Source organism: Podarcis filfolensis, assembly GCF_964270895.1.
Source record: "Podarcis filfolensis genome assembly, chromosome: 9".
In the NCBI taxonomy this organism is placed as follows: Eukaryota; Metazoa; Chordata; class Lepidosauria; order Squamata; family Lacertidae; genus Podarcis; species Podarcis filfolensis.
Window position 1 is genome coordinate 70,635,724 of NC_139610.1, and position 24,644 is coordinate 70,660,367.

The window sequence follows — 24,644 nt, forward strand, 5'->3', positions numbered from 1 at the left end:
CTTGGAAACCTGACAACCCAGAAATGGAAAATGTAGCTGGACTTTAGAATGAAGAAAAGCAAGCAACATGTTGTGTAAGGCTGCTAGATCTTGGCACATTTCAGCCAAGTCTTTGAGCAAAAAGAGAAGGTTGTGGAAGCCTTTGCACATTGTGGGGCCCAGCAGGACTTCCAAGAAATCAGAGTTGATGATTGCATACCTTCCAACAAGTTGAGTCCCAAAACTGGGATGCTCATCTTCCCATCAGTGCTCCTGTGCGAGATCATGGAGCCCAAAATATGCACTTTCTTCAGGGCCGTGCTCTTACAGAGCCCCAAAAACATGCATTTTGAGCTGCCGCATGAGACCATGGCCCCAAAAAAGCACTTTTCAGGGTGAAATGTTGATGTGAAATTGTGCGAGATCATGGCTGCCATGCTCTCACAAGGGAAAATGAGATGTCCTGATTTTTCCAGGAAATTTGCGGGTTATGTGATTAAGCCAGGAAGATTTCCTCAAGAAATAGGTTTCAGCTTAATAGGGTCCCTCCTAGATCCTGTTATACCCAGAAAATAGAGAGGTTAAAGCAAATTCCTGGGGCATATTCTCAAACCCCACACAGCTCTAGAGTACAATCATTTATTGATCCCCCTTTCCTTGGTTAAGTCTGTTGGTTAAGTAAATCTGCTCAGTCATTCAGTATAACTGATCCCTTAATTTCTTTAGACTAACACTATAACATAAAAAGGCTCACTTTGCAAAGTTGATAATATAATTGTGTGTGTGTATATAACTAACATCTTCTTACAGAAATTATACAGCCAAAAATAATCAACAGGGACACATCTATCTTATTTTACTCTGCTTTTACAGGTCTCTTCTAAAGCAGTGCCTGCAGTCAAAAGCAGAAAGCCAAGGATGATTTACAGTGACCCCAAACCAGCAAAGAAGCCAAGCATCTACTGAATTTTAAGTTAATGTTCAAGAACTTTGCTGAGTTGAAGTCTGAAAAGTGGCAAGGAGTAAGCTCTCCCAAGAGCAGAGTCAAAAGAAAAGGCAAGACATTTAGGAAGAATTCTAAGGGAAGTTTTTTCAACACCAGTGGAAATGTGCAAGGGGACCAGAAGTCTGTGTGAGTCTTACTAATAAAGTCAATGTCCAAGAGCAGTTTGAGAGACAGAATGTTTGTTTGTGAGTTGAAAGAGGAGAAGAAAATGGAAAGTAGAGAATGAGAGGAAAGGGCGTACTCAAGCAAGCTGCTTATAGCTGAAAGTAAGTAGCTAGAGTAGAAGCTTTAGATTAGGGGATGGACTTTCCATTTTGCAGAACTGTGTGCCTTCAACCACAATATGTATACTTGAGTTTCAACTAGCAGCTCTCTAGTGCTGTTTAAATTCTGCCCCCCACCCCAAAAAGAGGCCTGAACTGCAGCATAAGACTTCTGTTCCATGCTGACTGGAGCCATCAATAGGAATACTTCTGTAAGATGCCAAGGATACGCCTTGCAATATTTTGTTACAGACTGGCCCCCACCCCAAAACCGCTAAGTCAAGCAACTTAGTGCTCACACCATGATTGGAACCAACGAGGAGGAAACTAAGAAACAAAGCTGTTGTAAATGCACAAAGGGAAAGGAGACAACCCAACAAGGACTAAATGTTGTTATGAGTTTGTGGGGAAGGGTGTTGAAGTAGACTGTATGCAGAGACCCTTTTAATCCCTGGGTCCAGCAAGTGTTAAAATCTAATCAAGGCTTCTAATTCTTGAAATCGCCAGGCTAGCCTCCTGGAGAGCTGTAAGGAGAACCAAGGAAGGCTCTGTTGGAGATGGCAAGCCAGAGTTGAGAGCTGTGAGTTTTGGGCAGGGATGTAAGCTAGAAGCAAAGCAGCAAGCAAAGAGAGAGAGCCAGGCAGGATCTCTGCTTGAACCCAAGGCTGCGGCTATGGATTTGATGCTGTGAACGCCTCCATTGTAGCCTCAGGTTATATATATATGTGCAAAGAAACCATATATCCTAAAGACACAACAGTTTCCCCTGTGCCTTATTTCCTAGAACCCCAAGAATCTCGCTCCACAATATGTTCAGGGTCTCTTAGGAGCTACAGAATATGGAGTGAATTTACCTGATTTCACCCCAGAGTATCCTGGAGGGCATAACCAACTGGTATGATGAACAGCAGTATTCCAAGTGGCAGGGGGATATACTGTTACATTTTGTTGCAGATATCACTTGGATTTTTTTTCTTCAACTTTTTTTTTACCCCAATAATGTCCAGTGTCTTTTTTTCTGAACTAAAAAGCCTCAAACACTGTAGATGTTTCCTCATATGGAAGATGCCCTAAGACCTTGAAATTTGTCAGCTATTGTTTCCTGCAGCTTTCCCAGCTCTCTTTTTGAGGCAACTGGGATGAGGAAACTGGGATTGTACACCACAATTGATGTAAAACCAAGTCTTATTTTCATTCCCAACCCCCAATAATCTGTAACATGGCATTTACATTTTCATGGAGCAAACTACAGTGACACCAATGTCTCCTCCCTAATTAGTCATAGTCAGTTCTGATGTCGTTAATGTTGATTAATAATTTAGCCAACTTTGTATCTCACTGTCACCTATCCAGATAATTTAGGGATAACACTAGTACCAGACCTTAAATAGAGGATCCCATTGTCTGTTTCTCACCACATTATGAAAACTCTGCATATATGCTTCCATTATGCATCCTGTTCTTTAACTAGTTACTAATTCATAAGAGGACAAATCCAGCAGGAAGCATAACATGGAGGGTAAGTCGGTTTCACAGTAATCTAAAGTACCCAAGAGCTGAAATGTAAGATCCTGAGTGGTACAAAAAATCAACTGTATTCATCTCACATGACCAAACGGGGCAAATTAGAGTATTATTTAAATATTGAGTACACTATCCAAATGTTGTTAATCTGGCCCCAAAAAGGAAAGAGAAGGTCTCAAGAGTAAAACAGAAAGCCATATGAGACGTTCAGGATGTTACACAGTGTTTGCTACCTGCAGAGTATAGAGGGGACTGAATTCTAACTGCATTATATTATATACTGTACAGGTTGCAGTGGCACCTAGTGGAGGTATCAGAAACTGGAAGCCACAAATTATCTTACTGTTCTGCATTTGCAAGAAGAAGATGCATACTAAAGCCGTTTTATGTATTGGCTTCAGCTGTTTTATTGCAATATGATGCACACTCAAAGCACACTTTCCCAAGCTCTGACAATAATGTAGTTTGCACAAGCACTCTCAGGGGTCTCTACATGAGCACACATAGACACACTTTGCAATATTAAGTGTCTGTTTTTCATCAGGATGCAGAGATTATCTCAGCAGCTCAGAAAAACTGCATTTCCTTTGCAATGGTACTTTATGCCTGACACTTAAAAACAAAAACAACTCTATAGAGTGTAATATTTATATTTCACCTTTATACAAGTTCAAGACTACTCACAAAGACAGACCATAAAAACCTATTTTTAAAAAATACAGTAAGAATGCCATTTCTAATAAATTATTATAAAGTTAAATTTACCCTTAGGTTTTGTTCAAAGGAAAACTTGACTTAGGCTAAGCCACTATAGGAAGTTCAAGCAAGTGGTCTCTATTTTATTTGCAAGGTTTTCCTTTGAATTCACTGGTAAAAAAAACACACGCCAATTATACCTGACTTATATTACTAAAAGTAGACTGTCTGCCCCTGGAGAAGGAACGATTACTTGTGGAAATCACAGCCTAAGCCAGATACAAGCCCCTTCCCCCAAAAAATGTTATTCAGAGTGAATTTCTAATAGCTGATCCAATAAATATGAAATCCTTGTATAATTAAGTATGGGTGAATTCCCAACATCCTTATAGTAACTAGTGAAAGAGCCATAAAACAATGTCATCCTTACACTGTGTGGCTGCAATCGTTTTATCATTTTGTTAAATCTGGTTGTGGTCCTCCAGATTACTTTTTGGCATTGTCTGTTGGTGCAATGAGAAAAGCATGTATTGCTATGAGATTCCAAAATATGCCCACAATATGGTTAGAGCAGAGATACCTGTAAACTGCTGTTTAAAGCATTTGTAACCATGCACACTGCCAACCTAGCCGTTCGAAAGCACGTCAAAGTGCAAGTAGATAAATAGGTACTGCTTTGGCGGGAAGGTAAAGGGCGTTTCCGTGCGCTGCTCTGGTTCACCAGAAGCGGCTTAGTCATGCTGGCCACATGACCCGGAAGCTGTACACAGGCTCCCTCGGCCAATAAAGTGAGATGAGCGCTGCAACCCCAGAGTTGGTCACGACTGGACCTAATGGTCAGGGGTCCCTTTACCTTTACCTTTAACCATGCACAAAACAGGGTACAATCTGCTGAGGCAGCAGCAGAGGAAGCCGCTTGGGTGCCTGGGATGATGTGCCCAGGGGTGGGACGAGGGTGAGATGAGCCGCCCATAGGGGCGTGGCGCACCGTGGGGCCTCCGGAGCCGGCTTGCCTTCTCCCATTCAGCCACCCTACAGCTGGGGGGAGGCAGTGGGCAAATCGTTTGGGCAGTGCGGACCCTGCACGTACCCAAGTCACCACGTCTCTCCTGGGAGAGACGCGTGGCTCAGGTGCACTGCAGACCCCACAGTAAGTGCCGCCCGATATTTAGTCACCCTCCTTAGTGGAGACACCCGGGGCAACCCGCACCCACCACACACCCCTTCCTCCGCCCCTGTGCTGAGGATCATCTACTTAAAAATGTATCAATCGCTCGCAGTCTTGTGGTGGCCAATGGTTTTCAGCTTAGAAATCTGTTTCACTGACTGGCCTGTGGAGAGGGATTTGGAAGGACAAAAGCTGATTGGCTTTCCCACAGTATTTCTACTGGGCTGAAATGCACATACAGAAGAAACAATAGCAACGAAGCAAGGTAAGATTATGCATGAACAAATTGTAACGCAGGATGAACTAGTAGTCAAAGAGTCTTATGTTGTTACTGCTATTATTATTATTTTTAATCTAGTCCAGTTATTGCCTAAATCTAAGATCAATGTTGTATCAAACTTTTATCCTTCAATAATCTCCTTCCCCACACAACATTGTGATTGGTCAGTAAATTATCTGCTGCTGAAGTTATGGTCAGCTAAGGAAGGCTGGGACCTTGGTCTAGCTTAAGTGTATTATTCTGAGATTTGAAAAGTTCCAGTCCTGGAAATATACAGTTCTCAAAAAGCTGAGATCTAAAGCCCAAGATGGGCACCTATAGGAAGCACGGCTGTTGTTGCTGCTGATGCTGCCGCCGCCACAACCAAGACACAAAATGTCTCTCTGTTGAAAGACATATGCTGCCTGTTCGAATATTAACTTAGAGAAAGCATCAGTCTATCCTCTGTGAATGGAAGATCTAGTTGAGCATTTCAACAGCATGCTAGAGGGAATGAGACCACTGAAGCAAAAAATTGCAACAAATTGTTTAGATGCCTTATTGGCAATCCTAGGGGTTCCACACTGCTACTCTGTTTTGACTTGTGCTTATTGGACAACTGCAACCTAGTATTCTGGACCTGAAAAATGAAGACATGCCAAGAGCAGGATAGTCAGAGTGCAAGCAATTCCCATTAAATAATGGAATCCAGAGATTGCTTGGAGGCTTCCGCCTGTACGAGTTTTTGAGCAGTCAAAGCAATGGCTTGTAAGGCCAAGATCTGATTACCAAGGAAAAGTGAAGCAAAACAAGTCTTGAACTACTTTTGTAGTTTGTGTTTGAAAAACTACTTTTGTAGAGAGTGTGTGTGTGTGTGTGTGTGCGCGCGTGTGTGTACTATCCACAATAGCTAGGGTTGCCATATTTCAGAAGGTAAGCTTTTCTTTGAAAAATTGGAAAAAAATGAGGTTTTAGAGCTATTTCCCCCCGAGAAATTGCCAAAATCACCACTTCCGATATGGGTTGCCACACATCCGGATTTTCCCTGAAATCTCAGGGATTTCTGCCCAGACACAGTTCCCAAGGACCGAATCCTCAGTATGTCCGGGAAATTCCGGACCAATGGCAACTCTAACAAAAGCAGTTTCTCATCCTCAGTAACAGACAAATAGTCATTAGGAGGTTTGAGGTAAGGTGCTTTTAGTAAACGGATTTGTTTTATTTATCTCATAAAATTTATACACTGCTTGATTGAGAAACCTCAAAGCAGTTTTAAAAAGATGACACTCAGCTCTATTTCTCCGTAACATCTAAATCACGAGAGGCTGTGTGGAGCCTGGGCACAGTGCTGGGATGGATAAGGGAGAATATGCTGAATATGAATTGTGGCAAGATGGAGGCACTGCAGTTCCTGTGTCCAAGAAGCTGGCCAGTTACCTGCCCTGCATGTGGTTTTACTTCTCCCCTAAAGGAGCAGGCATCTAGTTTGGAGCTACTTCTGGATCCAGTTTTATCATTGACTGCCTAGGTAGCTTCAGTGGCTAGAAGTGCCTTCTAGAAGCTCCAGCTGGTACTTATTTATTCATTCATACATACATACATGCATACATACATACATACATACATACATATATACATACCCTGCCCATCTAGCTGGGTTTCCCCAGCCACTCTAGGAGGCTCCCAACAGAATATTAAAAACACTATAAAACATCAAACATTAAAAACTTCCCTGAACAGGGCTGCCTTCAGATATCTTCTAAAAGTCAGATAGTTGTTTATTTCTTTCACATAGGCCGTTCCACAGTGTGGGTGCCACTACTGAGAAGGCCCTCTGCCTGGTTCCCTGTAACCTCACTTTTTGCAGGGAGGGAACCGCCAGAAGGCCCTCGGAGCTGGACCTCAGTGTCTGGGCTGAACAATGGCAGCTGTTTCCATTCCTGGACAGGGGCAGCTTGACCACAGTAGTGCAGTCATAACTTCAAGACTGAATGACTGCCATGCACTCTATGTATGGATCTCCTTGTGCCTGGTCCAGAAACGGCAGTTAGTGCTGAATATCGCACTGTGATTGCTGATAGGACTGAGACCCTGTCTGCATGTAACAATTCTGATGTGTATTGGCCCCTGATTTGTTACTGGGCCAAGCTCAAGGTGTTACTATTAGTATACATAGTATATATATTGCCCTTAAAGGCTTGGGACTAGTTTAAGATGGCTTGCCCTATATATGCCTACTTGACCACTTCAATCTGTGAAACTGGCACTTTTACAATTTTCACTTTTTATAACATTTGTTCCGCACCCACAAGGAATCAAGTTTTTAATATGGTGACTCCTATACTCCAGAACATCCTACTCATTCACATTAAGCAGGTTTTTTTTTAATGCATTCTTTTAGTGCTAACAAATTTCTGTTCAGGCAAGCCTAAACTGACATGCAAAGTTGTCTTTTAATATGTATTTGAAGTTTCTAATATTTTGATTTTTTTTACAAAACTTGTTTTTAACTCTGATTTTTATTGATGTAGTTTATTGTGTATTTTATACTTTTTAAAATCTTTGCTAATCACTTACAGGTTTTATTTACAATTAAGCAGTAGATATTTTTTGCTAAATAAATATAAATGAGTTTGATCACAAGCAATCAGGAGGCAAGGTTAATTCTTTCTGCAGCCAGGATATGAATGCCCTCAATGAACAGGGAGGACAAACTAGAAAGTGTGATCAATGGCTTTGAAACTATCCATTTCAGAATTTCAATTACCACTTCAAACAAAATTTAGTTTGACACACTTCTTCTAAGGATTCAGTTGCTTTGACATTTGAGATGAAGATGAGATTTTATCACCAAATCCTTTTCTTCCAAGCAATGAAGTCTACTGTGTTAAGAAAATGGTGCTTGCAATTCACATCTCTGATCCAAACTCAGGGACAAAACTTCCTTGGACTTATCAAAACTAGCTGAGTTAATAATGTTCAGATTGCTAGCATGTACATTTAATAGCCTGCATTTTCTCAGTATTCCCTGAAAAGTCAGAAATTCAAAACTGTGATCAATTGATATATAGCCCTTTCTAGGCTACCATAACTAAATTAGGCAATCCTGATGACTCAGCTAGCACCAATCACTGATGAGTGAGTTGGAGACGGCTATGGATATTTTGCTGTCGCATGAATGTAATTTACTGCTCACTATCTCCCAGATTAACCTTGTAGAGTTCCAAGTCACCATTTGAAGGAGTACAAAAATTATTCTCCTTTCCTTTCAAGCATGAAGCTCAGCCAGAGATGTTAAATATGGGCTTGGGTAGTATGTTGTGAGTTCATAGATTTTCATTTCCCTGCGACCTTTTTCATTATAGTTTCGTTCTGCTTTCTAGAACAGCTGCCTCTAAGTGTTCAATAAAATATTTCATCTTTCATTTACCGTCAAGCCTACTTGACATAGTCTTATTTTGGGGTCCATGAAAACTATTTATTGTACTTCATGGAGCAAAATCACCCAATGCTTTATGATTTCTTTACCTTAGAAATATAAGATCTTTCAAACAGAATCAGATGGATAGACCATCTTGTTGAAGTGGACACTTCCTTGTCTGAATCCAACTTTCTCTCCTGCCCTGATGCTTCCTATCATAGAAAATCCGTATGGGACATTTCTGCTGTTTTTTTCCACTGTATAGGGATCTCTTTGGGTTTTCAATTTCAGTCTTTCTGGTTTGGTTATCATTCTCCACAGCCTTTCACTGCACTAAGTACAGCTTGTAATTATGCTAACTGCTTACAACAGCTGCCAGCTATCTTGTTCACTTTTTAAAACACATTGAGAATGATGTCACCCTATCCCAAGGATTCCTTGAGGCTAATGCTTGAACCAACCACTCGTTTAAACCAAGAAAATAAATAACCATTGATGTGCTATGTGATTGGATTGAACCAACTGTCTTTAAATAATCCCAAATCTGTTTAGCCCCATTTCAACATCACTTAGGGGTCTGACTCTCCATTCCACTGCTATGGGAGTTCTGCTAAGAACTTCTTTCTCTCTGACAATTCACTGGGCAGGTTTGGTCAGCTGACAGTATAACTGAGAAGAACGCTCATGAATCATCTCAGAAAGTTTCCAGCAGGAGGTGCTGTGAATGACAGGATATCAGTTGCTAATTTAGACACTGAGTTGGAGATAACTGGTGTTTCTGCATAGCAGGATTTGACACTGCTAGCAATCCTAAAAATGGCTCCTTGGTTTAAAAAGACAGGTACAAATACTATCTTTCAATTCTTGGAATATAATCTGAAAGATATATATCAGGCATAGGCAAATTCGGCCCTCCAGATGTTTTTGGAACTACAACTCCCATCATCCCTGACCACTGGTCCTGTTAGCTAGGGATGATGGGAGTTGTAGTCCCAAAACATCTGGAGGGCTGAGTTTGCCTATGCCTGATATATATTTTCATTCTCCTTCAGTGCTGGGCACATTTTAGAAACCTATGTGATTCAATGAATCGCAATGTGTCTGTGATGGCAAAGTGGTGGAGGATTGGCCCCACTGTTTGTATAAATGTTCAGTCCACAAATATAGCACAAGCACAAGGGCTGACTGGGTCACATTTTTTGTTCATCCCACAGAATATTCTGTTTTCACTGGTGAGCAGAAATATTAAATTAACCACTATGGTTGTCTGTTCTACATTCTTTGTAGCAAAACTGAACCGAAAGGTTATTGACCATAGCATTTATTTATTTAATAAAATTTATATGCCGCTTACCTGAACAAAAGACCTCTAAGCGGTTTTTAAAAAGCAATCCAAAATATTGATTAAAAAGATTGACATGATTATATTGACAGTCAAGCGCACCAGCCTTGTTAAATATATGTGCCTCATGAAACAACATATTACAGAACATTTCTAACTATTGGACATGGTTTACTGGTCTTCACAAATAAAAGGTCCAGCTGCGTGAACTACAACTTCTCATGACAGACCAAAGGGCCAGTTGCTCTGTGGCTCATCGTTGCTAGTTCAACTCAGTGTGGATAATATCAAAATTGTAGGGCAAAACCCAGAGCCCCCCTCCAAATCACTTTACATCTTTAAGGCACAGTTTTAATATAGCTATAGAACATGCACATGTAGATGTATACAGGGGGGGGGAATCAAATTTAAGAATTTCTCCAAGTGCAGCTTCAGAAAATAAATCAAAGTTTCTTTATATATATATATATATAAATATTTATTAGAATAAATCAAAGTTTCATAAGAAGGGGTAAATGTCTTCTGCTATCACAAAGAAGTTTTCACATTTTAAAAAAACAGGCACTGCTAGTAAGGGAAGACAACCATCCATCAGCCATGAACCATCTAAGGGAAAGACCTTTTAGAGCTTCCACCAAAAAGCAGTAATTCCATAAGACAAGACTTTATATTCAGCAATGCCAAAACAGTATATTTCACATCATCATAATCACCTGTTCTTTAACTCTCTCACTTTATAGCTCTCACCTCGAGATAAACCTGCATCCACCTTTTATTGTCAATTGTACTCAAACATCTTAACTGTCACCTGATAAAATACAGCAAGCCATTTCTATCTGGGAAGGAGAGATTCTTTGAAGTCAGTGCCATTTGACTGAATGGTAAAAGTGATATGATGCATTAAAACAAAGTTGCCTTTGCTACACATAAAATAAAGCAATGGGGATTTTGTTTTTATGCTGCACATTTATGGATTTTCTTAAGAAGGATACAGTAAATAACTCAATATTTCTTGAACCTTTACATCTCAAAGGGGTAGGGTGAAGAATAGATAATGCTCAATTTGCGGTGCACTTTATTACTGCTAGACTAAACAATTCATTTTGATAAGCACAGTCCACAACTGAAAAGCATAGGTTCTCACCGACACCCCAGTTTAGGACATGAAATGGCACAATGCCGGTACATGAAATTGTCAAAAATAAAAAAATGGCTTTGGAACACTGATAGATGCCTATGCAGCTTTCTGAAAAGATATTCTATAGTATTATCCATGATTTACTTAAAGTATAAAATGCTCTGTTATTCAGAAATATACAACTCTTGACAACAAACAAAGAAGTTATTCTGCAACATACCAAATGCTAAGTGACTGGTGGTGGTTTTTTATGTTGTACATTTCAGAAACAGAAATAGTAGAGCAAACCATTTGCCAAAGAGCCATTAATGGTTCAAATCCAGAAATATCTTGCTGTGATGTACCATTTAACGGAAAGACTACCCCCAATATTGCAAAGTGCAACGTTCCCTGAATAATATAAAGTATTGTATATTTTGCTAGGAAAAATTGTGGTTCATATGCCTGGAAATTCAAATCACTGTATTTAATAATTTCAAATATTTCACTGAGTGCACTTGCCATAATGATAGAGATTACTCAGCACCTCCAGGGAACTCACGCAAGTCACACTCATTTAATAGCTCCAATTAGACTGTTAGCAAACAGCTATCCTTCCTTTACGGTTTCACTTCCTCCCACACACATTCCCACATTTGTCATAACAGTTAATAATGGAGGAAATTATGCTTCTAACTAATAAATGGAACTGCTGTGTGTGTGTGTGTGTGTGTGTGTGTGTGTGTGTGTGTAAGAAACATAAGGTAACTGTTTAAGGCTCCACCTGACTTGCACATTTTCCTGCTGAGTACATATCTAGCAGAATTTACCCGTTTTGTGGCAGAATTTGAGCTTTTTAGAAATATAAAAAGTGCAAGTTCAAAAACATTTGCAGATATTTTGTCAGAATTGTGTGTTGTCAGGAGAATATACCCAGCCCCCTTTCACGAGATGATAAAATGTTAGAAAACAAATGTATTGCTATGGTAAATTTGTTTCTTAAACTTATTTTTTAAAATGCAAAAAGACGGTGAGCATCCAAAACAAAGGAAATAACTTAAGATGCTTATGAAATGTGGTTTTTATTCTTTAGAAACAGCTGAACATGTTTTGGCCTGCTGTGACTAAAGGTGTTCCTTAGGGGCTGTTTAAAAGATAATACATCATACATAAGCAGGTGCTTTGAGATGGTAATTTCAGTCATCTGTTAATGTGGATAAGTAAAACAATTAACAGAGATCGGTGCAGGCTCCCCCCCCCCCCCATTTTGAGTAAGTATGCATAGGCCCATATGAAATTTGTATATAATCAATTCAATTTGTTTGCTGAATAATTACCTAATGCATTGTCTTCTCTGCAGCCACAGAAGAAGGTATTTAATAACAGGCCAAAACATAGGCTATTTTTAAAAAAAAAGAAAAAGAAAAGAAAATCCTTCTTAAGCTCTTAACCAACTCTTATTCTGAGGTTCTTAGAGCTTTATACATGATTTGCATGTTAGGAAAATTTAAGAAACAGATAAAAGTTCCTGGAAGCTTTAAAGAGGGTTCCAGAATTTTCCTTAGTGTGTAGGAGTGGCACCCTAGGCTTGACTGGCGTCAGCTGGAGATGCAAATAAAAGGAGAAAGTTGCAGGCTGCAATTTCTGCACAAGCGCGCGCGCGCACACACACACACACACACACACACACACACACTATCAGCACAGACACTGACAACAAGGTTGGAAGTAAGACAATGTGTGCTGCTGATACTGTGAGTTTTGCTGTGTCAAGATTGTTAATTACTGGACTGAGATTATACCGTGCTGGAGAGATAGAGAAGGAATGTAAATAGTTTGTATACAAGAGTAACAGAAATGCTTGTGCAACCAGTCAAGCAATAAAGAAACTCTTGACTGTGAATTTGAGTATGACTTCTGTTCTTGTCCTCTGCCTCCGGGGAAAACTCTACTACAAACAATAAGAAGTGGTTTTACCGAAGTGCCACCATACATGCAGAGTAGCGCAGCGGAAATGTGTTGGAGGTAACCTCTAATATTGCAGTTATCCAAGCATTATTTCGGGTCGAACCACCACAGATGAACCTTGTGTGCCTTTACATCATTCCTCGAAGGATGGTCTCACAAGACTTCAAAATGCGGAATTCTTTCCGTTACTTAAACTGACTGCCTTGGTTGCGAGTGGTCAGGACTCTTAGGATCTAGCACAGCATATACACCTTTAACCATGTCTATGGAACCATTTAACAATCAGAGAGGAAGAAGAAATCAAAAAGCAGAATGTCACTTACATTATTCATGTATTCACTAAGCAAGTCCTGGAGGGCTTGTCGTACAGCATTGCACTCAGCTACAATTCTCTCCCGGCGGTCATCACGAGTACAGGAGGAGTCTGCCATGAGCGCTGCACCGCTGATAATGCTCTCCAACCTCTCTTCAAGAGATGGTCGAAATCGGGCTTCACTGAATGTCATGGGGTCTAAAATGATCTTGTTCTGAAAATTTAAAAACCATCAGCAATTAATTGAGGGACTCATGCCAAAACAGCTGGTCCTGAAAGGATGTATATAATTGTTTCAAATTTCAAAATTAAAGTTCAACATATATCTGGTGAAGGAAAGCATTGCAAATGCTTAAAGCATAAAAATGTAACCTTCAAAGGAAAACAAGTGATTAGAAGCGTATTTCCTCCCTAAATCGTCCTTTTTGAAATGTAGCAAACATTGGCTGCATCTGCATTCAGTAAGTCAGGATATGCATATGCAGGTCAAACATATATACTGACCCTTTGTGGCTGCTTTGTTCCTCTTTGCTGAAATATCAAAACAAGGCAGGGTTCATTCCTTAAGCACTGTTTCCTGTTACATGCCAGTCAGGAAACCATGGTTAATTGCTTCAAAATAATCCACAATATAAAGACATAGTTTAAAGTTGCCTTCATATTGTGGCTTGTTGGGAACACATTTGGCATCATTTTGAGGAAGCCATGGTTAAATACGAAATCCTGACTTGTTGCCGCTTCTTTGAAGCAGGGAGCAAAGCAGTAGAGATGCTGCCTGGCTGCAGTTGTGCACCAAAAACAGGTTTATGACATAGGATTCCTGACTTAATATTGCATGCAAATGATGCCACTATTAAGTTATGTGACAGGAACAGATCACATTACATTCACATCTCCACCCACACTACTGATCAGATATAAGACTTTGCCTTCTTTCTTCAGGTCCTTTTCATGTTCTGTCCTTTATTCAATCTGTCACAAATCACTTTTGTCTACACAAAATTGCAAATGTCCACCCTTTCCTCTCATATCTCCCAGTTCAGTGTCGAGAAAAAGAAGGAAGGAAGGAAGGAAGGAAGGAAGGAAAGGAAGGAAGGAAAGAAAGAAGGAAGGAAGGAAGGAAGGAAGGAAGGAAGGAAGGAAGGAAGGAAGGTTGGTTCATGCTTTAGTAATCTCCTGATTACTGCAACCTTCATTGAAGGTTTTCAAGCAGAAGTTGGATGGTCATCTGTCATGGATGTTTTAGTTGACTTCCCTGCATTGCAGAGGGTTGAACAAGATAAGCCTTGGGGTCCCTTCCAACTCTATAATTCTATCCTTCTCTGTTCTTGCATCTCAAAACCCCACTGTAAAAACAATTCACCTCTCACATCTCCAGTATTTCATGCCACCCCTCTTCATATCCTTAGACTGTTTTTCTTACCTATAAAGTGACATGAAGCAGTCACTGCCCCACGTGATCTTTCTACCCTTATTTCCTCTAATGTACCAACCCCATGACCTTTGCACCTCCCATGCAGACAAAGGTAAGGCAACTGCAGGGAGCAATTACTCAGATTCTGGAGAAGGAGAAGGAGGTGAATTGAAAATTTCCATTCAAACCATCTAGCAAAGCAGAGATTGGATTAACCTGAACGATTTTGAGCCAGGAAAAAAAAAATGCTCACAAAAGCAGATTACTGAATTGAATGGTTCTTACAAATAGATTATACCCTGAGCGGTGAGCTCCTAATCACACTTGTTCTTCCATTTTTGGAGTGTAAAGCCACAAAGTGATCCATTTTACACCAATTCAAAGCTATATTTATTTTGGTGGATACAATTTCCTTGATTTTCTGGTCTTACTATGTTAAGGACATTTTATCGCCACACTAATGCTTTCTGCAGCCACCTGCAATTTGATTTCCAGTGCAGGCAGCAAGACTGAATCCCAGGTGGCATATCCCTTCCCCCCTTTGAAGAATCCTTTATCCCAATGATAAGGGGCTTTAGGTCACCCTTGGGTTGTTTTCTAACTCATGGTAGTCTCTTTATGGTTCAAGATGGCAGCTGCAAAAAATAGTGTCATTTTGTGCTCCTGTCTTGCGGCACTTTACCCACACTGCCAGCTGCTCAATAAAACAGGCTGCAAAAGAACTGGCATAAGAGAAATCTGTCTGCGGAAGCAGAAAGTTGCCTTCTTCTCTGCAGCCAGAGCACAAACATTAAGCGAAAGGCACTTCAAAAAAAGAAGGAAATAAAACCAAGTAGGAAGACCAAGAAAGCCATGAAACAGAACAGGCTGGCAAAATCCCCTACATTAATATAAATATTTAACTATTGTGCTACGAAGAGATAGACTAATAAGACTGCATAATGGCTTCCCCTGATAACAAAGGACGAGTCCCTCCCCACCTTGGCACTGCCTACACAGAATTTGGAAAGCAACGTAAAAGGGAAATTCGTGCACGCCCAGAACTCCTAGTCAATTAGAAGAATAAAAATGCACATGGGTTGTTGTTTTTTGCACCCAATGAGCCCTATTCAGTCGTTCAAAATCATATAGTATGAAAGGGGTAGAGGGGAAATGGTTTTTTTATTTGCCATTCTATTCCATGACATGCTAAGCTGAAGTTCTGACTAGAGCTGGCCACGTTCGTTCTCTCTCTCCCTTTCTCCTTCTTTCTCTCTCGCACACACACTTGAATAAAAAGTATTTCCCTGTTTGACAATTTGAATTGATTCTGATAAAATGACCTATAAATGAAACTCCAGAATTCAAGTTTGACCCATGTGAGAATCATTTCTAACACTTTACAAAAAAAAAAAGCCTTGTTTCAATACTTACATTTTTAACAGGAAAAATAAGTTTTGATACAAACATAAATAAATAAATGAAGGTCTTACTTTGGGTAACTCAAAAGTTCTAAAAATGGCAGCCTTAAACTTCCCATAGCTACTGACAATCAGTTAGTGAATGACTAATGTAAAGTGTTCCAGTTCATTTACATTTGTAATTAATCAAAATCATTGAAGTCATAAATCAAAGCTTGACAACGTAATTCAGATTATGATTAATTGTTCTGAGGTTCCTAGCTGCCAACGACGAAGTAATAGAAAATGTGTCTGTAGTGGGATGGTCAACACATGATTTTTACACACTTTTGTAAAAGTGGAGACATTTTTATGAAAGTAGTCAGGGCAATATATACTGAACAGTCAGTCAAATTGATAGTAAATAATGTCCTGATTGAGAATTGCAAAATAACTAAAGGAACAAGGCAAGACTGTCCATTGTTGTTTATATTAGTTTTAGAAGTATTGGTGCAAATAATAAGATGTAGCCAAGAAATTAAGGTATAAGAGTGAGACAGAGACAATATCAATTAAAAGCATTCACAGACAACATGGTGATATCTCTAGAAGAACCAATACAGTGGTACCTTTGTTTACAACCATAATCCGTTCTGGAGATCCGTTCATAAACCAAAACAGGTTGTAACCCAAGGTGTGCTTTCGCCAATGGGGCCTCCAAAAAAAAAATGTTCGTAATCCAAAAAAAATGGGTTGTAATCTGTCAGGGAACTGCCATCGGAGCTAGAGGCGGAGGGAAGGCTCCAGAGGGATGCCGGAGAGGGTCCCAGTAGGGAGAGAGGCAGCCCATCTGCTGGGGAAGGAAATCAGCGTAACACCAGTGGAGAAGGGGGGCAGATGGGGGAATCGAAGAGGAGGCTCCAAGACTCCTCGCCGGAGGCCAGCGGGGAGAGTACGGGTACTCCGCTGCCCACACCCTCCCTGCGCAGAAGACTTCCGCGCAGGGAGAGTAGGAGGAGACTTGGCGTCAAAGAACTTCTTTGCTGGAAGAAGTTCAAGAAACGCCCACTGACGGATTCTGCCAGCGACTGAGACAACCACGAAGCTAGAGGCTGTCCAGACAGAAAGGGTTCAACCAGGTAACCTAGCCAGGAGTGGTGGCAACTTACGCACGAGCAACCCCTAGAACCATTACATAATCCAAAAAAAGTTCACAAACCGGGACACGCACTTCCAGGTTTGACGTGTTTGTAATCTAAAATGTATGCAAACCTGTTCGCAAACCAAGGTACCACTGTAGAGTCAATTCTGAAAGTATTACAAGAGATAAAAAGGGTATAAGAGTGTAGCAGGTCTTAAGATTAATAAAGACAAAACCAAACTCTTGTTAAAAAAAAAAGAATGATGAGAGCAAAAATAAATTACATGATGTGTCAGGACAAAGATTCAAAGGAAGGTCAAGTATCTAGGTCAGTGGTGGTGAACCTTTTAGAGACAGAGTACCTGAACTGCAATGCAAAACCCACTTATTTATTGCAAAGTACCAACAGTGCAATTTACCATATTTTTCCGGCCATAACACTCTCCCTGTTTGAGGGGACTACTAATTAAGATAATGCGGGGAGGATTGCCCTGAATTGTGGAGCTTTTTTTGGGTGCCAGTGCCCAGTTGGCCTGGATCTCACATACACTCCACCACGCATGCACACACAGAGAGAGTGGCTGACAGGTACGGACGCAGCAGCGGCAACAACACAATCATTTTAAGAAAGGGACTTATGAACTCCGGCAGCCTCCTCCATACCTCCACTTCAAACACATGGACTCGCACACTCCCTTCCTCCCTCTCACATGCCCCCCTCCACACACACACATTTGCAGTGTGCATGGGCACAAGCGCTCCTCCAGCAGCCTCTTACAGCTCCATTTCAAGATAGCACAGGGGCTGGGATCACCATTTCACTCAGTGCTGGGGAGACAGCATGCGTGCCCACAGAGAGGGCTACGAGTGTTGCCTCTGGCACACGTGCCATAGGTTCACCACCACTGATCTAGATGTATGGTTAACAGCAAATAATATAAATCTGTATAAAGATAATTGTTCAAAAACTTGGGAAGACCTTAAAAGAAATTTGGAAATTTGGAACAGAAGAAAACTTTCACTGTTAGGTAGAATGTCGACTATAAAAATGAATGTATTACCAAGAATGTTATTTTTGTTTCAATCCATTTCGGTGATCAGCAAGACAGATTGTTTCAATGTATGGCAAAAAGATATTGCTAAATATATCTGGTGGCAAGGAATGAACTGAGAATAAAATATCAAATACTGATAGATGCAAAAGAGAGAGGAGGTTTCTCCCTGCCGGATATGAGATTATGCTATGAAGCATCTAGTCTTTGTTGGTTGAAGGATGGATGACATTGAATAATCCACATATCTTAGATTTAGAAGGTCATGATAATATTTTTGGTTGGCACGCCTATTTGTGGTATGAAAAAGTGAAAGTACATAAAGGATTTACAAATCCCATAATTAGGGGGGGAAATCTTTACAAAGTATGGAATAAATACAAAAAATTATTGGAGACAAAACACCACTTTGGCTCTCACCATTGGAAGCCATAGTGGTAAAGGAAAAAAAAAATGATTGAACATTGGACAACTTATAGAAATTTATTAAAACAAGAGGGAGGAGCGTATAAATTAAAAGAATTTAAGGATTTATCAGGAAAGCTAACAACATGGATACAATATCATCATTTGAATGAAGTATTTAAGAAAGACAGGATACGAGGGTTTGGGGAACAAATATCACAACTGGAGAGAGATCTGTTGGAATGTAATGTTGTGGTTCGAGGACCCGACCCCCGCAATGTGGAATGAATACACAAGGACACGTGATATAAGGTTAATGGGCAAGAAAAGGCCACAGCTTTATTGATTACAGCAGTGAAAAGGTATTGGCTTAGGCATTGGATGTCTAAAACAAGGAGGGTTTATTCACCAGTAGGTGGAGCCTGTTGATGCTAATCCAACTATAGGCTCTCCCCTGATGTCACCGAGGGTCGTGCCATGGCCTCCCGCCAAGCAGGCATCGGACAGAATACACGACCGCCAGATTCCTTTAACGGAATACCCAAAAATTGAAGGCATAGGCGATGGCCGCACCTAGCTCTTTGACACCACAACACATTTTTCCAATGCCTAACCTACCCACCAATACCACAAAAGTTGTGACGATTGCTACGAGGTAGGCGAAAAAACCAAACAGCCTAATGCCAAATGGAAAAATTCCTACCAGCCCCCCCGGACAACCGGGGCGACCAACCTAAGGTCCATAGCAAGGCCAAGGAAAAAACTAAGACCCTGAGCTCAAAGGGAGTGGAGGGTGGGTGACTTGCGATGGGACGACGGAGAGTGAGGCCGAGGAGGGGCTGGCGCCGCAGCATATAGGCCGCTGTAAACGCCCCCTCGGAGGCACCTGGTTGGGTGCCTGTCAATGGGCGTAGGCGCCAGCCAGGTGAGTGGGGGAGGCAGGGGGCTAACGCCCCCTGCTAGGGGCGGAGCTCAGGCTCCCGCCCACAACCACTCCCCTCTCTTCCAGGGAGGAGAGTCTTTAAAGTGCTGTCTAAAATGTATAGGATATTATTGGAATGAGAGACAAAGGATGAGCAAGTAAAATCTTCAATGATACATTGGGCAATAGATTGGTTATAAGACAGACATGGAAGCATGAGAACGATTGTGGAATATGGATATAAAAATTAAAGCATGCTAAGGTTTAAGAGAAAACTATATGAAAATGTTATCTAGATGGTATCTAACACAGAGTAAATTGGCAAAAATCTATTGCCAATTGTTGGAAATGAAAAGAGAAAGAATGTATTTTTTATCATATGTGGTGGTCTTATAGTAAGGTTAAAGCTTACTCGAAAATGATGTATAATGAATTGAAAAAGATGTTTAAAATAACATTTGTAAAAAACCCAGAAGCTTTCCTTTTGGGAATCATAGGGGTAAAACTACCTATAGAAATTTATTCATGCATTCAACTACAGCGGCAAGAATGCTATTTGTCCAAAAGTGGAAAGAAGAAGTTCCGATGAAAGAAGAAAACAGTGGTACCTCGGGTTAAATACTTAATTCGTTCCGGAGGTCCGTTCTTAACCTGAAACTGTTCTTAACCTGAAGTACCACGTTAGCTAATGGGCCTCCCACTGCCGCCGCGCCGCCGGAGCACTATTTCTGTTCTCATCCTGAAGCAAAGTTTTTAACCCGAGGTACTATTTCTGGGTTAGCGGAGTCTGTAACTGGAAGCGTATGTAACCCGAGGTACCACTGTAGAGACAAAAGTTATGGAACATGCAGAAATGGCGAAACTTACCAGAAATAATAAATCAAGATAACAAACTTTTTATAAAACAATGGAAATGATGTATTGAATATTTACAAACAAACTATAAACAAATAAGGACATTGGCAGGATTATTGTAATAACCTTCAGTTTAATAGGAGCATATATCTAAAGTAGATGGATAAATGGATAAGTTATAATATGTAGGAAATGTAAAAACAAAAACAAAAAACTAAAGAACCACAGAAAGAGGAGGAAGGAAGTCGAGTTTTGAAATGTTAGAATGATTTTAAAACTATTGAAATGCATATAATTGGAAACCATAAATTAATTTTTTAAAACAAAATAACAACATGATTTTATTTCCATGATCAAAGATAAATGAGTGTTCCATTTCCCCTCAGGGTTCAACAATGAGATTCCACAACAGCTGAGTTTTTAAGTGGCTCAAAGTCCTAATTCAGGTACCAATTATAAAAATTTGGGGGTCTTTCCAAAACTGTCTTTACTGGACGCCAGGGCAAACAGATGCCAACAACAGATGCAAAGTAACACATCAGAATTTGTCTCTGAGGCCCTTGATGGAAACTCACAGCCATGAGCTGCTACCCCATCTCAGATTCCAGATGGGCACACATGCATCTAAAAGTATAATAGGGTATGGAAACATTACACACATGTGGAGGGAGAGGAGTCGCCTGAAACCTGCTTAAATATGCAGCATCCACAATTTGTGGAAGAGGTTTTTGGTTTTTTTATGTATTTTGTGTTACTTTGTATTTTTATGAACTGATCTTGAAATGAAGGGTGGTGTGCGTATTTAATATAAATATATAAGAATACAGTGATACCTTGGTTCTCAAACTTAATCTGTTCCGGAAGTCCGTTCCAAAACCAAAGCGTTCCAAAACCAAAGTGCGCTTTCCCATAGAAAGTAATGCAAAACGGATTAAGCCGTTCCAGACTTTAAAAAACAACCCCTTAAATAGCAATTTTACATGAATTTTACTATCTAACGAGACCGTTGATCCATAAAATGAAAGCAATAAACAATGTACTGCAGTCACACAATCAATCAGTAGCTGAACTGGGATCCACACAGTCACACACAAAAAAAGAGCAGCAAAAACGCAAAAACAGACAGACCTCAGTGTAACACTCAAAATGGAAGCGTGGCACTCAAATCAGAAGCGTAACACTCAAAACGGAGCATGTTCGGCTTCCGAAAAACGATTGCAAACCGGAACACTGACTTCCAGTTTGCAGTGTTTGGGTTCCAAGTTGTTTGCATACCAAGGCGTTTGAAAACCAGGGTACCACTGTAGTGACTCTCAGACTGATCCACAAAACAAGCAGCTTCCAAATGTTATGCTGTCTGTGTGTAAGCATGAGAATGTCAAATAGTAATGGCATCTTTAGTACTTAGTAGAGCAGCCTTTTGCTGCTATGGCCTGCTGCAAACCGGATGCATAGCCAGACAGCACTAGAGATTTTCTATGGTGTTCAAGTCAGGTGACCGATAGCCACTGTAGAACCTTCCAGGACTACTTCTGCAAACAAGCCTTAGTGGAATTGGAGGTATCCTTGGCATGACGTTTCCTCCCAGGACTTCCTGATACTTCAATGAATCCATCCTGCCTTCCGCACACTGCAAGTTTCCAGTGTCAGAGGATGCAAAGCAGCCCCAGAGCATCATTGAGCCACCACCATGCTTCACTGTAGGCAAAGTGTTCTTTTCAGCCTATGCTGCATTCTGCCATTTTGACCATTTTGACCAAAATGGTCAAAGGCCTGGAAACGATGCCTTATGAGGAACGGCTAAGGGAGCTGGGCATGTTTAGCCTGGAGAAGAGGAGGTTAAGGGGTGATATGATAGCCATGTTCAAATATATAAAAGGATGTCACATAGAGGAGGGAGAAAGGTTGTTTTCTGCTGCTCCAGAGAAGCGGACACGGAGCAATGGATCCAAACTACAAGAAAGAAGATTCCACCTAAACATTACGAAGAACTTCCTGACAGTAAGAGCTGTTCGACAGTGGAATTTGCTGCCAAGGAGTGTGGTGGAGTCTCCTTCTTTGGAGGTCTTTAAGCAGAGGCTTGACAACCATATGTCAGGAGTGCTCTGATGGTGTTTCCTGCTTGGCAGGGGGTTGGACTTGATGGCCCTTGTGGTCTCTTCTAACTCTATGATTCTATGATTCTATGCTTCCTTCAGACATAGCGCTGATCCATGGGGTCGAAAAGCTCCCATTTGGTTTCATCGCTCCACGGAACAGAATCCCAAAACTTCTGTGGCTTATTTATATGATTTTGAGCATACTGGAGCTGACTTTTATTGTGCTTGTGGGTCAGTAGTGGTGTACGTCTTGGAGTTCTGGCATGGAAACCTTCTGTGTTTAGTGTGCTTTACTGTGCTCACTGAAATCTCAGTGCCTGCTACCACCAAGTCTTGCTGTAACTCCTTTGAAGTCACTCAAGGGTTTTCCCCATCTGGTTGATGCCGCAGATAGCTTGCTTTTTCTGCCATGTCCAAGTAGTGTAGCCACTGTTCCTTTCACTTGGAACTTGCAAACTATGCTTCCAACGGTGTCTCTGGGAACACTCAGTGCCTTCACTATTTTTTGTATCCTGCTCCTTGTTTGTGAAGGGTGATAATCTCTTCTTTTACCTTCTTGGGTCATTCTCTTGATTTAGCCATACAGCCATACCTCGGGTTACAGCCACTTCAGGTTGCGTTTTTTCGGGTTGCGGACCACCAAAACCTGGAAGTACTGTAACGAGTTACTTCTGGGTTTTGGCGGTCGCGCATGTGCAGAACCGCTAAATTGCGCTATGCGCAGAAGCGCCAAGTAGCAACTTGCGCGTTGCAAATGCTGCAGGTTGCGAACGTGCATCCCGCACGGATCACGTTTGCAACCCGAGCGTCCACTGTATTTCTAACATGCAGCCAAATTTGACATTCAACAAACCCCTAGCCAGTTCAGGTATTTCATGTGTTCCAGCTCAAGCACACCTGGTGCAATTAAAGAAGCCCTTGATTAGTTGCATATGGTGGGCTTGAGACAACACCTGTCGTATTTGTGCTGTTGTGAGGGATTCTATTCAGGGGGTTGAATAATAATAAGACTGGAAAAGCCTGTATAAGCTGCAATTTCAGCTGAATTTGGGGAGACCACTTGAAGCATTGTTGTGTTGAGCTATTTCAATTGCTTTTGTTTGATTTGTTCATTGCAAACAGCTAAAAGTCTATAAATTTAGATAGTAAACCTGACTTGCAATGGGGGGGTTGAATAATTTCGATTGCAACTGTATGTGAAGCCTTGCAATTTCAGCTCCCTTGGCTTTCCAGTTTTACTTTAATTACCAAAAGCATTCAACAGGCCATGCCTTGATTAACTTTGGTCCATCGCTAACTTTACTGAAATGTTTTGCTGCCAGCAGGGTGTTGTTTGTTTTAACCCATGCTGTTTTACGGGGTCTGTTCGCTGGGTATTTTGGGTATGGTTTTTATTGTAATGTACTTACATTTTTCTTCTTCTGGTTCTAAGGTTTACTTTGGGTTTTTAAAGCTCTTTAAGTTGCTTTGAAAGGGACTAATAAATTGAAATAACAACAATAACAAGGCAGAGGAGATTACAATCTTCTTTATAGAATGTGCACAGGCGGAATGTAGTAAGCAAGGCCTGTAGGGGAAAAAATATTCATCCGAAAGCTGAATTGGCCTCAACACTTAGGATTTCATGAAATGCTGCATCCATGGGCGGATGCAGTCAGTCAAAAAAATGCCTAAGTGAAGGAGCAATAGAAAAACACATATAAACATGAAATTAAATCATTTTTACTTAAATGCAGTGTCTTTGGCATTAATTTGCAGATGTTAAATTTTGAAATAGACAGTGTTCCTTAAATATGTAGAAAAAAATGGACCTTTAAATCACCTCACATTGACAAGTCTGACAACACACTGTTTGTTTGGTAATAGGCAATTGTAGTTCTTGAAGCTGGTATAAATATCTATAGTTTTGTTCCATTTCCCCTCAACATACCATCCATGGCAACTCGGGTAGCTGCATGCTGTATCACTGACAGATCTGCAGGTAATATACTGTTTGATGAAGTCTTTTCCTGATCATAATATTTCTGAAGATGACAATTTCTCTGTGATAATGAAAGGCGTTGTAATGACTGGAGTCGCAACACTGAGATCCAAGAATAACAATTTGTGGTTTTAATTCAGCTGTTACAAAAAGCTAGTGTAGATTAGGAAGCTGTCAGAAAGTGATAAAACAAGGCTCACTGATGGCTCTGTACCCTTTCCATATATCTCAGATGAATGACCATTTAAAACACACACAAAAAACCCCAGAAACTGGGGGGAAGGGATTGAGCAACCCCAAAACACAAGAACAGCAAGCTGGATCAATCCAATGGAACATC

The 24,644-nt window shown here is 40.7% G+C and overlaps 1 protein-coding gene across 3 annotated transcripts in view; it reads right to left on the reverse strand.

The window, feature by feature from the left end:
• The window catches only part of CTNNA2 (catenin alpha 2), a 398,693-nt gene that overhangs the window by 345,486 nt on the left and 28,563 nt on the right, over positions 1-24,644 (reverse strand). For all 3 annotated transcript variants that reach the window (XM_083571203.1, XM_083571202.1, XM_083571204.1), the window contains exon 4: positions 13,067-13,270. In XM_083571203.1, coding sequence (XP_083427329.1) covers positions 13,067-13,270 — 204 coding nt within the window. The remainder of the gene's footprint in view (positions 1-13,066; positions 13,271-24,644) is intronic.